The following is an 18744-nucleotide window of genomic DNA, read 5'->3' as shown; positions in this document are numbered from 1 at the left end:
AGTATGGAAAGCAGGTAGGCAAGGTAACTGAAATTTATTATATCTCAGACTACTCTCAGTTGTTAATTTCAACTTCCTTACTCACCAATTGAACAGGACCTCTAGAGAAAAACGACATTTATATCTGCTTGTCATCTTGGTTCACCCTTGTAGAAAGCAAGCAGGACGGAGGAGGGGAAGCAGGAGTCTGCCGAGTTCAGCGCCGTGGACCACCAACCCTGTGTGCGCAGTGATTGTCCACTCGAGGGTTGGTCAAGCGACCTTGGTACCCAAACTCCCTCAGCACTGGTCCTGATCCAAATACTGACGAGTCACTGAACTTAACTCAGTGCTCTGAGTACTCGCGCTTTTCCCGTTCAACTTATTAAAATAGACAGGGATTACTTTACCTTTTATAATATAATCATCAAGTTCCTTTTCAAAGATTGATGACCCATTCTCTAGCTCCATATGTGGGCATCTTGGCTATTTCCTTCTCCCCCTGCTAAACCCTGCTTTTTGGTGATCTCTCAACTCACTGATGCAGTGTGTCAAAGGGATGCAGAGGGAAGTGGCCTGGAAGGAGGCCAGCTGGTGGGCTGTGTAGACCAGCCCCGCAGGCCAGCAGCGTCTCAGTGGGATCTGAACTGTCTTTCAGGAGTATCTGAGCTTTGTTGGTTTTGCGATTATTTTTTATTAATCAATCTAGAGGGGATTACACTTCAAAGACTTGACTTTCACTAACCAAATTAATAATTAATACATAAAGCCAAAAGAATCAGTTTTTTAATTTATGAGACCTGTAAGAACCAAGTTAACAAACATCACATTAGTGGTTATTATTGCCCTAACATTTTTCTTCTTTCTTCAAAAATAAATAGAATGTCAACATGATGTGTTGAAGCAGAGCAATGGGAGTTCTTTGGCTGGTTGCTGTCCCTGCCCTGACCCCCAACCTCCAGATAGAAAAGGTTTTACCTTTTCTGATTATAAAACTAATAGAAACTTACTGTTAAAAACAAAACAAAACAGAACAAAAAAAACATGTTCTCTAAGAGAACTGTTGTTAACATTTTGCTTGATGTCATTCCAGGTATCTATTCTGCACATATTAGAACTTTTCTTTGAAAAGATTATACTTTATTCACTGTTTTGAGACTTGCTTTTTTTTCTTAGATTTATTTTTTATTTATTTCTCTTTCCCTTCCCCTGCCCCCCCCAGTTGTCTGCTCTCTCTGTCCATTCACTGTGTGTTCTGTGACTGCTTATATGGTCAGCGGCACCGGGAATCTGTGTCTCTTTTTTGTTTCGTCATCTTGTTGTGTCAGCTCTCCATGTGTGCGGTGCCACTCCTGGGCAGGCTGTGCTTTTTTGCTCTGGGCAGCTCTCCTTATGGGGTGCACTCCTTGCGCGTGGGGCTCCCCTACGTGGGGGACACCCCTGCATGGCAGGGCACTCCTTGTGCACATCAGCACTGCGCATGGGCCAGCTCCACACGGGTCAAGGAGGCCCTGGGTTTGAACCGCGGACCTGCCATGTGGTAGGCGGACGCCCTAACCACTGGGCCAAGTCTGCTTCCCCAGCACTAGTATTTCTATAACCTCAGGATTGGCATCTCGATTGTCTTATTTTATTCTGTTGGAGATCTTCCTGGTTCTTGATATGATGACTGATTTTTTTACTGAAAGTTGGACGTTTTGGGTGTTATCTGATGAAATGCTGGATCTATGTAAACCTTCTCCTTTAGCTGGCATCCTCTGGCACCACTTCGGCAGGAGAAGGGGAGACACTGCCTCTTTACTGCCAAGTGGGGACTGAAGTCCAGGGTCCCCATTTGGTCTGTGTTGACACGCAAGGTAGGGGCTGCTGGTTACCCCAGGCGGGTGTGGGAGTTGGGCTCCCCACCCGGCCTCCACTGGTAACTCCCCAGCCGGAAGGGGTAGGAGAGCCTCACCACTGCTGTCCACCACGGCCTGCATTGACACAGGAGGGCGGGATGGCCTCCTTACTGCTGGCCAGTGGTCAACGTCCCGACTCTCCCCTGGGTCTCCTCTGCCACCCCTCCAGTGGGTAGGGGGAGCGCTGACCCATTACTGCCGGAAGGGGTAGGACGCTCAGGCTCCCCTAGTCGTCCCCACCGACATTAAGGGGTGGAGGTGAGGGCGAGGGCTGAAAACACTGGCTCCCCACGTGCCTTCCCTGACACCACCCTGCAGGGGGAGGTGGGCGCCTCGTTCCAGCCTGTTAAGAGTAGACGTCTCGGCTCCCCATTCAGCCTTAGCTGGTGGGGGAAGGAGGCCCACAGTTGTTTTTCTTTGGTGTTTGGCTGGAGGAGAGCGGTAATTATTTAAACATTTTCTCTCTTGTTAGGCTGCCTTGTTCCCAGTCCTTTGACTAGAGAGACGGGCCTTTGTTGGGACCTTACCCCTCTGTGTTCACTGGCATTCCTGGGTTGTTGGCTCTTCCAGGATGCACTTAGAGATACAAAGAGCGAAAATAAAACCTGGGAACTCGCCTGGGGCCACCCCTGGGTCCTGGGTTCCCTCGCCAGTCTGCTTACTTATCTCCATCTTTCAGAGTCTTCTACCTTAGTTTTAAATGTAATAGCTAGGGTTTTCGTTGTTCATAGCAGGAATAACAGGGAAAAGTAGGTTGACTTTATCTTCGAAGCAGAAGTTCTGGTGATGTTAGTTTTTATCACCTGGTTATGATGGCATCTGCCAGAATTTTATACTGTAAAGTTAAACAGTGAGTATTTTCTACTTTTTAACTAGTTAGTGTGTAAATATATTGTGGTGTGCTACATTGAGTACATGTAAATATTCTGTTCCTCATCAGATTTTTATCCATTAATTTTAGCATTCATTCATGATTCTTGCCTAAAGTAATCAGTATTACGGTGGCCTAATGGTGATTCTCTGATTCCATCATTCCTTCTACATTTATTCGTTGACATTCTGTTCTAAGGTAGAGCTTTCCTTTCCATCCATTTATATATTTACTTCAGTATGAATTCATGGATTCCTATTTTATTCAATGGCTGTACATGACGATCATTTTTAGATGCTCAAATTTTTGCAGATTTGACCAGTGGGAGACCCATCAAAATGGTTTTTATGTATATATGTATGTATGTATGTATGTATGTATCTATCCATCTATCCATCTAATTCTTTATCTGTTTTCTATTGAGTTGTTTAAAATGAGTTTACTTGAATACTTATAATTCCAATCAAACACCAGAGGTTTGGTCTTGCCTTCTCAGGGTTCATATTTGTAATTCTCTTCTCCAACAAGAAATCTGGCTCACATTATTCTCAATATATTTGCATATATGCGCAACCTCCTTGTTTGTGATCCATTTCCTAACCATACTTGGCAAACCTCGTCAGCTCTGGCCCTGCCAGCTGAATCCCCTTGGCCCAGAAACAAGTGAAAATAAAACAAAATAAGGGAGACGTGTGCCAGAGGAAGGTTTAATACCCTTGATAGCCCATGTATTTCATTGAAATTTCTTGAAAAGTATCTTCCAATTTGGAAGCAGTCACTTTAGGACTTAATTTTTATTCCTTTCGAGTCTTTGTTAGTTTGAAGGGTGAAAAATGTTATTTTTTATAGGTTTAATTGGCATCTTAATTAACGAGGTTAAATAATTTTCAAACATTTATTGGTCATTTCTATTACTTCTATGGATTGCCTTTGTCTTTTGTTCATTGTCTGTTAGGATATTTGTTTTTATCTTGGTTTGTAGAAAATGCCTAATTTTTCAAAGATACTAATCCTTCATCTATCAAATGATTTCCCTGGTTATTTGTTTTTCTTTTAAATGTTTCTGGTGCTTTTTACCATGCAGAATTCTTACATTTTTATGTTGTTAAGTTCACAAATCTTTTATTTTATGGGTTTTGCCTGAATCTTATGCTTAGAAAAATCATTCCCATGCCACGATTATTCAATTATTCGCTTATATTTGTACTGTTAATTTTGTGGCTCTGCTTTTGACATTTAACTCTCCGGCTCATCTTGTCCTTATTTTGGCATCAGTCAGGATAGGGACCCAGTGATTTGTTAATGGTAACGTTAATTTCAAGTTCATGTCGCCTAGGCTAAGCAGATGACATGCTCATTGTTACTGGGGTTGTACCAACACAACTCCTTTTTTTACTCACCTCTATCATATGTTAAATTATTACAGCTGCTTGGGTCTGTTTCTGTACTCTTTACTCTGTTTCTTTAATCTGTGTCTCCTCTGATGCTCATACAATACAGTTTTAATTTCTCTAGCTTGGAAATGGTATTTTTATATCTGGAGGATTCATCCTCTCTCATTAGTCTTCTTTTTACCCCAGCAGCTTCCTGATGATTTTGTACCTTTAGTTTTCAAATTTGCTTCCAAATCATTTTGTCAGGTTAAATAACATTACCTATCTCACAGAGAGATGCAGAACAGTGACTGGTAAAGTAAATACTCAATAAAGTTAATTATTATTTTCCAGCGATGAAAGTCCAACTCAAACTGTCTTTAGAAAAAAAGGGGAATTTATTGGACCTGTAACCGAGAGTGCTGGGAGACCCGGGGGCAGATGGCGCTCTGCCTCTCTCAGCTGGTGGGCACTGGCAACCCGAGACTCCCATCCTCCACGTTTATCAGCCACAAAGGGAAGCGGGCATCTTCCCCAGAGCTGGCTGAGGAGTCTTGGGGTGCGTCCTGCCTGAACTAGCTTGGGTCGAGTGTGCATCTCTGTGCCAATCACTATGGTGGGGATTGCACTTACCAGCCCCCCTGATCAAGATGGAATGGCTTCTCAGGAGTGAGTGATTCTGCCTACGGAAGGAGAGAAATGGGATGCCGCTCAGAAAAAGACAGAGCAGATGGTATTTCCTTATTTCTCATGTTCTTTGTTGCTTCTGTGTGTGTTTCACATTGGGAAAAAAAAAAGTTGGCTTGCCCAAATTTTATTTTGCCCCTTGTATCAATCAGAGTTCATTTGCAGATAATGGGAGTCACTCTGGCTAGTTTAGACTGACTGGGGTTTAATACCAGGAGTGGGGGGATTCAAGGCCTACAAACTGTTAGAACTGGAGGAGAAGGCTCTAGGCTGAGCACCCAGGAAGGAGTTCTGGGACAATTCCCAGGAATGGCCTGCTCAGCGCATGGTAGTCAAAAAAGCTACTGCCCCCTTTGCCAGCTCCAGATGCAACTGTCTCATACGTGGTTTGGAAATTAAGAAGCCACTGCCTTAACCATTGACACCAGGACCTCGTCACCATAAGTCATGCTCCTTCCTAGCAAAGCAGATAAGCAGCTGTGAAGCTAGAGCCCAAACACGGGGCCTCGCTACCAGGGCTGCAGAAAGACCCAGTGCTCTATGCTGGATGAAGATGCAAAAGAGGTAGAAGTGGCCCCGAGTCTTTTGTATTTAGTTTGTAGCTTGCAGCTGGGGATGCTCTCAGATGTTTGGAATGGAATGAAACGAGCCAGTCCACCAAGGAAGAGCATTTCAAAGAAAATCCCCATCAGTTATGATGGCTTCATTGTAAAAGGGAAAGGATATATATGTTTTTCACCCTCCAAATGCAGGAGAGATGGTAATCTTACACTAAAGTGCAAGTAGCAACTATAATCTGCTAAATAAGTCAATTCCAGTTATTCACAGTTTATATAGGCTGTAAAATCCCCTGGAGCTCCAAATTAGCCAACAGCGACTGAGCCTCCTTCAGCCTCAGCTGGGAATTTTTAGCAGCTCTGGGCATGCTGGGGAAGGACCAACTTGTTTCAGTGTGGATCAGTGAAAATCTTATCTCAAATGAAATAGCCTTTTATTGAACTGCTGTAGGAAATCTGCTTGGGTAGGTGGTCAGAGAAAATGAAGGGAGGTGAAATTCCAATAGGTAACTTTCCTTTCTTCTCAATTAGCTTGTCTATGTTTCCTAGAAAAGAGCCTAAAGGTTTATATTGTAGTGTTTTGTCTTGGATCATGCATGGGTTTTTTAAAAAAATTCACTGATTTATACCTGCCTGCCTTCTGCCTTTCTTCCTCTCTCCCTTTCTTCCCTCTTTCCTTCGTCTCACAGCTGGAAGCCGACTGGGCCTGCACCTGCCAGGTTAGGCCTCCTTTCCTCTAATCTCTAGCTTTTCCTTCTCCCCAGCTGTTACTTGAGCACCAGGATGCGTATCAGGCTGGAACAGTATTTCCCGATTGTTTTTACCCCGACATCTGCAAAGGCGGTAAGCTGAAAACTGGGCAACCAGATAATGTCACTTTCACTTGGTTCCTAGAAATGGCTCTGACTTTTAAATATATAATAGCACGTTGTATTGCCCACTACTGTTGGCCAGTGGCTGATCTCTCTTAAGTGCGTTTTTTGTTTAAACAAAATTTACCCGCTTATGAAAACTTTGTAACTTTTTATTTTATTTAGTGAAAATCATTCTAACCTGTCCTTATTTGCTTTACTGCTTTGTGGTAAGGAGGAAACATTTTGCAGAATTGAAAGGTCTGGGTTTGGGTTCCTTTTATTTAGCCTCTTAGCATGTCACCTTGGAAATGTCACTTACATGCTGAGCCTCAGTTTCCACGTCTGTAAAATAGTCATAATAATGCTGGTTCTGCTACTTCAACTGGGTTGTGGCTGGCATTCATGCTTAGTATTTTGTCAAGTGTAACACAAATCCAAAGCAGGGTTGTTATCGTAGCTGAACTCATGGGTTGGGTTGTATCTGTCAGGGCCTCAGCAGGGCACAGAAAGTACCTGCAAACCGAGTGATCTGAGGGCAATTTTAGAAAGGGGCTATTTACAAAGATGGGGGAAGCCCGGTTGGAGACCACAAGGGACACTGCAGGACTGGAGCAGAAAGCAGGATGTGCTGCCGCCTTTGGGCCTGAGGCCTGAGAGGAGGGAGCCGGGCGGCACTGGATCTGCAGACAGAGCCATGGGACAGAGCGGGTTCCTCGATTGGAGCCCACCTTCAGGCCAGGGACCCAGCCAGCCCACGGGGAGCCCAGAGGGGAGCTGGGGGAATAGATACCCTGACTGCCCTTCTCCCAACCTCCTGCCAGCTCTCCCCACTCAAAGCCAGAGGGCAGAGAGGCCCCCTGAGCAGGTCCCGTCCAAGGCACACTGCGGGGAGGAAGGCGGTGGGGTGGACCCAGAGGGACAAGCCGGAGGCATCGGGCACACTGGGCCACTCTACACTGGAGGTGTCTGCAGGCCCTTAGCCATCATCCCATTAATACAGCGATAGCTTTAGAGCTACTGAAATAGGTAGGGCCACTCCCCCCTGGAATTACAATCCCAAACAATTAAGCTTTGGTATTTCATGTATCTGTAAGTATTTTTTTTCTGTGTCCTTTTTAGTCTATCTTTGCCCTGCTTGTTGCAGTTCTCCCTTTTTCTAACCTACTATTTCTAATTTGGCATTTCCCAAACTATTCAGAGAGTTCTCTGGTCTCTTGGTATTGTAACAGTCCCTTGATATTTTACACAAAAGGAAAGAATGGAGAAGTTTTTTGTCAAATAAATTTGAGAAACATTGCTTATGGTATGATTTTTAGAGATTGGTAACACAGATTACAAAGATTAAAAAAGAGAAGAAAAGGAATGCAAGCTATTCATCATTTTCCAATTATTTTTTAAGTAGTGGATACTCTATACAATCTAATGTGATTGGGACAGGCGTATGACTGGTAAATTTTAAAATAATTATAAAACATTATGATAACAAGGAATTTCAGTGAAAATTCCTCTTAGGTTTTTATGAAATTTTCCAAATCTTTTACACTGTCTCATACATATCTAATGGAACAGTAGGATTTATTTTTTGGGGGTGGGGGAGAGATTCACTTCTATCGCATCTTTCAAAAGCACAATTTTTCTAGACGCTTGGTTTCCAAAGAAACAACTCTGTATTTGTATTCATATTTTACCAGTTTACTTAATAGTGAATAAATTTCTATAATTAGAGTAGCAAGGCTAACTGCCACAAGCAGGGTTGGAAACAGACATGGCTGACTCTTCAGGTGACTTGTAAACTTTGGAAAGGATTGCTATTCTTAGAAAAGTGATTCACCGAACAAACATACAAAAAAAAAAGAAACCCCAAAACGTGCCTCTGTAGGTTTAGGATACAGAAATTGAAAACATTGCCAGCCCAAGACATGAGAGATACTGGGACCCAGTTTAGAGTCCTTTCCACTTCCATAGGGTGCTAGTCATCAGTCCTGATCTAAAATTTGGGCTAGCTCTTCTGTTCTAGAGGCTTCCTCGGAACTCCGAGCGGTTAAGGAGCTTGGAGGGCAGGAGGAGAAGGGACGCAGCAGCGGGCAGTGATGGATGAGCTGGTTCAGTGAATATTTGGTTGAGAATCTACAGCTTTTTCAGAAAGAACCCTGAGGCTTGCTTTTGTTTTGTCAGGAAAATTCCACGATGTGTCTGAGAGCACTCACTGGACCCCGTTTCTGAATGCGAGTATTCATTATATCCGCGAGAACTACCCCCGTCCCTGGGAGAAGGTGGGTGCGGCCGCATCCTTAAAAAATTCAGTTCTAACCTTGCTAAGTACTTGCTTTTGCTTTTACCCCATTTTTACCCTCCTCCCCCAGAATGTGTGAGGGCTTATTTACAATTGTACCCTCAATGCCAAATGGAGTACTTGGGTTAGCGGGTTAATACTTGGGGTGAATTATAAAAAGTGCTGGGGGCATGCCACTCGGTCATTTTGCTCCAATAGGAGTTCATCTGACAGCACTTCCAAGGCACTGTAAAACACTTCCAGAAGTCCTAGGTGATTTGGGGTACCTAGAAACTACACTGCACCTGCCTCTGATTTTTTTGGTTAAGACTCGGTAATGTTTTTTATAGGGTGTTTATAAAATAACCCCAATATACGTGACTCTAATTTGCCTCTTTGACAGGACACAGAGAAATTGGTAGCTTTCATGTTTGGAGTTGCCTCTCATATGGTGGCAGATATCAGCTGGCACAGTTTGGGCATCGAACAAGGATTCCTTCGGGCCATGGCGGCCGTGAGTACATGTGTTCATGCTTAACGACGTTAGGGGAGTGACGATGTCATACCCAGGATCAGAAACTCAGTCTTCTAAAGGAAAGGATAACTAGGTTATTTGGATGTCGTGTGGAAACATGACTTTTGCCAGACGTAGGGTTTGGTTGGGTTTCTATCTTTTCCCATTCATTCCTCTTACTCTTATTTGCTGCCTGGGTAAATCCATCAGATAGGGCAGAGTCGAAAGCAGTGATAAGTGTGATTTTCTATTTTAGTCACAAACAGCATTTGAGAAATTTCCTGTTTTTACTAAAGCTGTTTTTAACAACCCATGTTTCTAAATAAAATAAATATCTGCCATTTGGTTTTATTTAAAAGTAGTAGTTCCAGGTTGGTTTGTCTCCCTCCCCTCTTTGTTTTTGTTTTTTTTACCTATGAAAAGTGCCCTAATCCCAAACTAAAAATTGAGATCTTACCTGGTGACTTACTCTGGGTCTTCCCCACTCATCATTAATTGATATTAATTCCATTCTGTTAGAAGTTTAAACTTGGACTCGATGGAGATTTTGTATATACCCGAGAAGGCACAATTGTCCGCAGTAGCTTTATTTATCATCAGACACTAGGTATACAACTCAGCTGCCAATATGATTTGTATTTACTAAAAATAATAAAGAAAATGTTGGGGTGAGCATTGAGCCCAGCCACGTGCTTGCTCAGCATTTCATTGGGTTCTGCTGTCATCTCCCCGCCCTGTGTTTGATTGTGGAGATGGGCTGTAACTCATGATATATACCAGGTGCTTCTCTCTCTTTCTCAGATTGATTTTCACGGCTCCTATTCTGTGGCTCATCCAGCTGGTGACTTTGGTAACTGTTATTTACATTTGCCAGTCTTTCTCCTGTGCTGGTTATGTTTCACTTACAATGCAGTCATGACTGTGTTTTGAATATGTATCTTTTGATCATATCTTGCCAGTAGCGTATAGTAACTAGCTATCTATTTTAATATTGTAGTTCATTTAGAGTACAAGGATACTTTATTTGACATAGGCATGTATTCTTGAAAAAAAATGGATATGTGTAATTTTTATAGAAAAATCTTTATCATTGAGTTGTCATAATTTTAGAAAAAACTTCACCTTTAGATTGGGATAAAATTCATTGGCTAGTGTCTCCTAATACTTCAGCTTTAAATAGATTAACACCTTCTCTCTTTCTGTTGTAAATTACCTTTAAATATATACAAATTAAGTGGTGATAGGTATTTACTTAAAAGAATCTTTATGGTCTAGCCTTCCTTAAGGTGAAAAATTCTTTTTTTTTGTTGGATGATTCTCTCTTAATTCATGTTTCACTAGCTAAGATTTTTTTTTTAGAGATTGCTTTCTCTTAAAGAGAGACATGCTTATGTCTAAAATAATGAACAGAAACATGTAACCAAGTGAAGAACTGATAATCTAGATTGTGAGAAGGATGCTGTGTGGTACCATAACTCACCAAACATAAATATGTGTATTTTTATACCATAGGAGGCGATGTGTTGAGTCAGTTTGAATTCAATTTTAATTACCTCGCACGGCGCTGGTAAGAATGATAAACATTTTAAAATGTGATAACTGTGATTGTACTAAAAGCCATTGGTTGTACACTTTGCATAGATTGTATGGTATGTGAATATACCTAAAAAAAACTGCTTTTAAAAATGTGATGAAATGGCACTTAAGAGCTTGATCCTTTTTTCCTAGAAAATAGAACTTACAATATGATAGCAATCACCGGCATTTGTAAATTTTGCAGAGTAAAACTGTGTATTAGAATAGTCTAAGTAGAGTCTTTTACAAATTTAACTGTAAAGTATACAAAAGAATGTATATATACAAATAATAATGCTCACTTTCGTAGCTATCACCCAACTTAAGAAATGGAGAATTATTGCTACTTTAGAAACTCCCCTCTCACCTTCTCTCCCCTAAGGGTAACCACGATCTTAAATTTTGTTTTTTTCTCTATAGTTTTACTACATAGGTAAGCATTCATATGTAAAATAATGTTTTTATTCATTTTTGGTAAGTAGAATTGCACAGTATATATCCTTCTGTAATGTTTTTTTTTTGCCTTAAATTATGTTTTTTGAGATTTAATCATATTGATATGTTTAGCTGTAGCTCATTCCTTTTCCCAGCAGAATTTCTGGTCTTCCGTTGTACGAATGTACCAAAATGAGTTGCTCTATTCTAGTTTTGATGGACATGGAGGTAGTTTTAAATGCTTTTGCTTTACATAGTGTATTGCTATGAAAATTTTTTCATACGTGCATTTTTGTGCCGGGGAGACTCTCTTGAGTAAACGCCACTACAAGTGGAATTGCTGAGTTGTAGGGCTGACGCATGCTTAACTTTACCAAGTAGTGCCAGTCTCGTTCTCAAAATGGTTGCTCCAATTTATACATCTTCCAGCTGTGTATAATAGTTCAGTACTTGGTACTGTCCAGCTTTTAAATTTTTATCAACTTGCTTGGTGCGAGGTATTTCATTCAGCTTTTAATTTGTATTTCCCAGATTGCTAATGAAGTTGAACTTTTTTTCCTATTTTATTGCTCATTTGTGTTTAATTTTAAGTGAAAGCTTTCTTCAATATCTAGCCCATTTTTTCCGTTCTTTGCCATTATTTGTAATTATTATAATCTTTTGTCAGTTTGTCATTTACCTGTTACAAATATCTTTTCTGTAGTTCGGCATGACTTTTCACTCTTTTTATGGTGTCTCTTGAACAGAATTTCTTAATTTTCATGTAGTTGGATATAGTAATCTCTTCCTTTGTAGTTTTTACCTTTGATGTCTTGTTTAAGAAATTCTTCCCTACTTTGAGGTCATGAGATTATTCTCCTTCCTAGCCTTCTAAAGTTTTAGAGTTTTGTTTTTTACCTTTATGTCTTTACTCGGAATTAATTTTTTTCGCATATTCTGAGGTAGACATCTAATTTCACTTTTCCCCATAGAACCCTTAACAATAGTCTCCCCTTCCCCTGCTGTGCTGCAGTGCCCTCTCTGTGGTAAGTTAACATCCCCTGTGTGCATGGGTCAGTTCCTGGGGTCCCGTTGTGGTCTGTTGATCTAATTGACGACCCCTGAGCAATACAATCGGTTCGGTTACTGTAGCTTTAGAGTAACTCTTGACATCTGTATTAGTCAGTCAGAGGGGTGCTGATGCAAAATACCAGAAGTTGGTTGGTTTTTATAAAGGTGTTTATTTGGGGTAGGAGCTTACAGATACCAGGCCAGAAAGCATAAGTTACTTCCCTCACCAAAGTCTAACTTCACGTGTTAGAGTAAAATGGCTGCTGATGGCTGTGAGGGTTCAGGCTTCCTGGGTTCCTCCCTTCCAGGGTCTTGCTTCTCTCTGGGTTCCAGGTTCCTCTCTTCCCAGGCTTGCTTCTTCCAAGGCTCAGTATTCCTCTCTTCCGGGGGCAGGCTTCTGTTTCCTCTGTGAGCTTACTTCCCGGGGCTCCAGCTTAAGGCTTCAGCATCAAACTCCAGTTTCAAAACTCCAACATCAAAAACCCCTACCTCTGTTCTTCACCATGCCTTTTATCTGTGAGTCCCTACCTATCAAGGGGTGGGGACTCAATGCCCTAATGACGTGGCCCAATCAAAGCCCTAATCATAACTCAGTCATGCCCAGGTACAGGACAGATTACAAACATAACTCAGTATCTATTTTTGGGATTCATAACCATATCAAACTGCTAGAACATCTATTAGAGAAAATCCCCCACCTTATCCTTCTTTTTCTTCAAAAATACCTTGTCTATTCTTTTTCCTTTACTCTTTTGTATAAGGTTTAGAATCAGATGATCACATTCCAAGAAAAATTTTGGCATATTGATTAGAATTGTATTTTATTTGGAGATCAAATGGGAGAATTGACAGTTTTGCAATATTGAATCTTCTTATCCATAAATACTATATATTCTCATTAATCTTCTTTAATGACTTTCATTAAAGCATTATAATTTTTTTTTCCACAAAGATCTTATGCATTTTATTAGATTTAGTCCCAGAGATTTTATATTTTTCACTTGCTACCATACATGGTAACTTTTTAAAACAATTTTTTTGAGATATGTTCACCTACCATATAATTCATCCAAAATGTACATTCAGTGGATTTTGGCGTAATCACAGATTGTCCATTTGTCACTATAGTCGATATTACAGCATTTTCATTAGCTCCAAAAAGAAAAATCCCACGCCCTCAGCTATTACCTCTCAATTCCTCTATCCTTTCCTTGTCATACATATCTGCTAATCTAATTCCATCTCTATAACTGTATTTGTATTTATAATTTATATAAAAGGAGCCAAACAATATGCCGTACATTGTGTCTGTGTTCTGTCACTTAGGAAAATTCTGTTTTTTTTTTTTACAGTTGATGAAAAATATTCACATATTCCTATTCCCTACAGTCCAGAGTTTGCTTTAGGTGCATTTTAGCTCAAATATCACCCTATTTTTAATGTCTTGTAATATTAGCATACATTTGTTCTGATTCATGGAAGAGCATTTTTTTATATTTGTACTGTTAATATCATCTGCAACAGGGTTCACTGTGTTTTGCAATCCCATGTTTCATCCTTTAGCTTTCTATCTAGTGACATACCCAACCCTAAACTTACCCTTTCAACCACAGTCATACCCCCATATTAGCAACACTAATTACATTCACTCTAATGTGCTATCATCACCTCCATCCAATTCTAAGCATTTACAATCAACCTTATGACAGATTCTGTATACAGTAAACCTCTGCTCCCCATTCTTTATCCTCATTCTGTCTTCTGGTGACCAGTTGCCTAGTTATTAACTCCATGATTTTGCTCATTATATTTAGTTCATATTGCTTAAATCATACAATATTTGTCCTTTTGTGAATGACTTGCTTCAATCAACATAATGTCCTCCAGATTTATCCATGTTGTTATATGCCTCATGACTTTTTTCAGCTGAATAATATTCCATCTTTATCCATTCATCTGTTGATGGACACCTGGGTTGTTTCCATCTTTTGGCAATTGTGAATAATGCTCCTCTGGACATCAATGTGCAAATGTCTGTTCACGTACCTGCTTTCAATTCTTTGGAGTATATACCTAAGAGTGGGATTGCTGGATTGTGAAGCTCTACACTTAACTTCCTGAGGAACTACCAAACAGTCTTCCACAGAGCCTGCACCATTTTGCATTTCCACCAACATTGTATAGCGTTCCTATTTCTCCATGTCCTCTCCTGCACTTGTAGTATTATTTAAAAAATAATGGCCATTCTAATAGGTGTGAAATAGTTTTGGTTTGCATTTCTCTAATAGCTAGTGATGTTACACATCTTTTCATGCATGTATTGTTTTTTTTTCCCCTTTCTGTGTTTCCTCTTTGGAAAAATGTCTATTCAAGTCTTTTGCCCATATTAAAAAATTGGGTCATTTGTCTTATTATCACTGAGTTGTCGAATCTCTTTATAAATCATAGATATTAAACCTTTATCGTATATGTGGTTTCCAAATATTTTCTCCCATTAAGTAGGCTGCCTTTTCACCTTCATGTAAAAGTAAGGGCAACTTAAATTTTTTTTTCTTTGTTTTTAAACCTTTAGGTTATATAAACGTTGAAAATACAGGAGATTCCTATATATCCCACCTCACTCCCTTCCCCACTTACGCTTTCCCCCATCTACAACATCTTTCATTAGTGTGGTGTATTTGTTACAGTTGATGAACATGTATTGCAGTATTGCTACTAGGTATGGTCTATAGTTTACATTATGTTTTACACTTTGCACTGCACAATTTTATTAGTTTTGACAAGATGTATAGTGGCTTGTATTCGTCATTGCAATATCATGCAGAACAACTTCAGTGTCCCCAAAATGCCCCATGTTTTACCTATTCTTCCCTCTCTCCCTCCCCTCAGAATTGCTGGTGACCACTGCCTTTATATCAATGTTGCAAGTTCTTCCATTACTAGAACAATAAGTCTAAGTTAGTCTATAGTTGCATTTCCCCTTATATTTGTTCATTCCTCAATCTTGAGGATTTGGGGATGGTGATGCCCACTCTGCTTCTGATTGAGAGGGGGCTTAGATCCCATGTACCAGATGAATGGACCTGTTTTGCTTGCAGCTGCAGATATGCAGATATTCTCTGCCTCTTGGGATGGGCGTTGTTCACCATTATCCTTTTGTTACTGATACTGGGTGAGTCTGATGAACTGGAGAGTAGGTGTTGGCTGCAACTCTGCTGAGATTCAGGGCTCACCCAGCATATGAACAGCCAGAAGATTAAGTTTCTGGGACATATATTTAATGGGTATAGTGCTAATTATAGGTTCAAGTATATGGGGCAGAAGAACCATGAGTAGGAAAATTATAAATGAATTCAACTCTGATACATTGGGGAGATGGGATCCTATTCCAAGGTAAGGCCCACTAATGGGCTGCCAATTTCCTAGGGTTGTCTGCCCTTCCTATACTGTCTAGATGTCTCTAGAGCCCTCAGGAGTATTCCTACTTGAGGGACTGTTCACTGTGGTGGACAGTGAGATTCCTCTGAGACTTGCATAAGTGTAACCTCTGGAATGACCTCCTGACTCACTTTGAAATCTCTTAGTCATAAAAACTCATTTGCATTCAGTAGTTCTCCCTTTTGGTCTAGGTCTTTTTCCAAAAGCATAGTTCCTTGGCACTTGGTATTAATCCCTCAGTGCCAGGGAAGCTTTTCCCCAGGAGTCATGTCCCATGTCAGTTGGAAGGCAGTGAATTTATATGTTAAATTGGCTTAGAGAGAGACCACATTTGGTCAACAAGGATGCCTTTAGGAGGTAACTCTTAGGCAATATATATTACTAGGCCAAGTGTTGATTTCACAAGAACAAGGTTCATAAGTACAGGCTTCAATATCAAGAGCCTGGCACATTTGTCCACCCTCCTTTGCTAGACATTGCCCATGTACTCCAGAGAGTCTTGCTACCTATGAGAGAATATAGCGGGACTTGCCATGATGGGAATTCAACATTCCTTTGGTTATTATGTGAGTCTCCACCCACCAAGACAGCACTCCTGACCACATGAACACACACTCCATAGAGACATGCCACAGGTGCACTTTCAAACAAATATCCACCCACCACTGACATCCCAGAGCAGTGAGCCTCCCCTACCACAGCTGCAACTCCTCTGCAACCCAAAACCTCTCCAAAAACAAAGCCAACAAAAAATAACAATAAAATAAAATAAAATAAAATTTTTTGTATTGTGCCTTTCCTCATCAAGGTCTGTTACCTTTTATGTATATTGAAAATTTCTTCTGTATGTTCAATGGTAACTTTTTAAAGTTATATATTCTAATTGCTGATGCATAGAAATGCAAGTGACTTCCTAATTTCAATTTTGCATCTAACAACAACTCGACGCTATCTTTTTAATTGTAATTTATCTGGGTATTCTTTTGAATTTACTATATATTCACAATTTATAGTTTATAAATTATGACTTTTATTTTTCCTTTTCAGTCTTTATACCTATTATTTCTTTTTTCTTGCCTTATTTCACTGGCTTATATCTTCAGTACCATCTGAATAGAAGTGGTGATATTGTGCATACTTATTTTGTTCCTGATCTTAAACTGAATGCTTTCAAAATTTCATTGTTAACTGTAATGATTACTATGGATTTTTTTGGATACCTTTAACAAGTTAAGGAAGTTTCCTTCTGCATCTAGTTTGCTAGTACTTTTAAATCATAAGTTGAATTCAGATTGTATTGGACTCTTGGTCTGTATCCTTCGAGATAGTTATTTATTTCTCTTAATCTGTTAATATAATGAATTATATTAATCAATTTGCTAATATTAAATCAGTCTTACATACCAGGGGCAAAACTAATTTTATCATAACATATCTTTTTTTTATTTGTTACATCTATTTTTTTGTTGTTTAGGATTTTTGCATTTGTATGAGTGAACTTGTACTATAACTTTCCTTTCTTGTTCTGACTGTGGTTTTGGTATCAAGGTTACACTGGCATTGAGAAATCAGGTGAGGAGTGTTCTTTCTTTTCCTGTACTCCAGAAGTTTATGTAAGATATAATATTGATTCCTTGAATGTTTAGTAGAACTTACCGCTAAAGCTCTCTAGGACTGGTGTTTTCTTTGTGGGGAACTTTAAAATTTCTTTAATGGTCGTAGGACAATTCAGTTTTTCAATTTCTTTCTAAGGAGTTTTGGTAAGTTATATTTTTTATGACTTTTGGTCTAAGTACTTAAATATTTTGGAGCCCTCTTTTACCTCTACTTATGTTCCATTTGTCATCTTTAACATTGTTTATTCTGCCTTCTCATAGTTTTAAACTATTAATCTTGTCCAATATTTCTCAGTTTTATGATTTTAAGGAATGAACTTTAGGTTTTATTGATCCTCTCTATTATATGTTTATTTTCTAGTTCATTACTTTGTACTCTTATATTTATTTTCTTTCAAAGCCTTCTTTGGTTTCCTGTGAAATTTGTTGAGTCTTGATTTATGGTAGAATATGGTCAAATTTTTGTCAATATTCCATGCTTGCTTGAAAAGAATGGTAGTTCTCTAATATTGGTATAGTTTTCTGTATGTGCCATTAGCTCAGCCTTATTAAATTTGCTGTTCAAATCTTCTATAACCAATACTATTTATTTCTTACTTTTTCTGTAAGTTTGATCTATTAATTATGAAGAGGGAAATTTGTTAAAGATCATACATCATGGTGAAGTCAAAGTTTTCTTTATTTATGTTTTGAAGATACACTGTTGGGTACCTTCAAGTTTCAAAATCATATGTTGTTCTATTGAATGGAACCTTTTATCATTATGACCCTCTTTAACTCTAATAAGGTCTTTCCTTAAAGTCTATTTTTTTAGGTATTCATGTGGTGACGCTAGTCATCTTTTGGTTATGTCTGTGCCCCTTGAATTAGCTGGTGTTTGAGTTAGAATTGCATTCCTCCAGAGAGGATTTGTCTTGTCTTCTGTAGGTTGCCTGGAAGCCTACTAATCCAGGACTACTTTAAATTACACTCAATCCTTAAAGTTTTTCTGACTGCACAGCTGACATGAATGCAGGACAAAACACATGTAAGGGCTGACTGTGGTTACAAATGCAAGGGGTATATCTGTCTATCTATCTATCTATCTATCTATATATTTCTCTTTTCTCTCCTCATTGCCAAGATCAAGACAGGCAGATATCTTTGCTGTTCTACTCTATATGGTCAGTTTCTTTCTAGTTCATATTCATCCTAGTCTCCTGTGAGCTGCCCCACTTTGGGTGGTTGCTACACCCTTTTGGCATCCCACACAGCCATCCCCCAAACTCCTGGCTCCCAGAGCTTGGCTAACGTCCTCAGGGCAAAGGGTGGCCTTCTCACTTGCTTGCCACCCAAGGTTTTCACTTTCCATTTGTTGTTGACCTTTGGAAAATTTTCATTTTTTTGCTAGCTTAGTGATTCAATTGAAAAAATATTTTTGTTATTTTGTCTAGCTTTTTAAGCTATTTTTATTGAGAGGGCCATTTTGGTGCTCTTAGGAAATAAAAAATGGGCATCTCAATAGCTTTTTTTTTCTTGTAAATATACCGTATTAGTCAAGGTTCTTTTGGGAAACAGAATCAACAGGAGATATCTGTAAATCGTAGGAGATTTGTGAGATTCTCTCACGTGACCGTGGGGATGCA

The 18744-nt window shown here is 39.6% G+C and overlaps 1 protein-coding gene across 5 annotated transcripts in view; it reads left to right on the top strand.

Moving 5' to 3' along the window:
* The window catches only part of GPLD1 (glycosylphosphatidylinositol specific phospholipase D1), a 69085-nt gene that overhangs the window by 15243 nt on the left and 35098 nt on the right, over positions 1-18744 (top strand). For 4 of the 5 annotated variants that reach the window (XM_058285313.1, XM_058285312.1, XM_058285311.1 and 1 more), the window contains 5 exons: positions 6130-6208; positions 8395-8492; positions 8895-9005; positions 9807-9855; positions 10518-10572. In XM_058285313.1, the coding sequence (XP_058141296.1) occupies positions 6130-6208; positions 8395-8492; positions 8895-9005; positions 9807-9855; positions 10518-10572 (392 nt within the window). Of the gene's footprint in view, positions 1-4475; positions 4855-6129; positions 6209-8394; positions 8493-8894; positions 9006-9806; positions 9856-10517; positions 10573-18744 lie in introns of those variants that run through there. The other variant, XM_058285314.1, reaches the window with a different exon arrangement.

Source organism: Dasypus novemcinctus, chromosome 22 (genome assembly GCF_030445035.2).
Source record: "Dasypus novemcinctus isolate mDasNov1 chromosome 22, mDasNov1.1.hap2, whole genome shotgun sequence".
NCBI classification, from domain to species: domain Eukaryota; kingdom Metazoa; phylum Chordata; class Mammalia; order Cingulata; family Dasypodidae; genus Dasypus; species Dasypus novemcinctus.
Note: the sequence above shows the minus strand (reverse complement) of the source record. Positions and strands in the feature narration are given on the sequence as shown.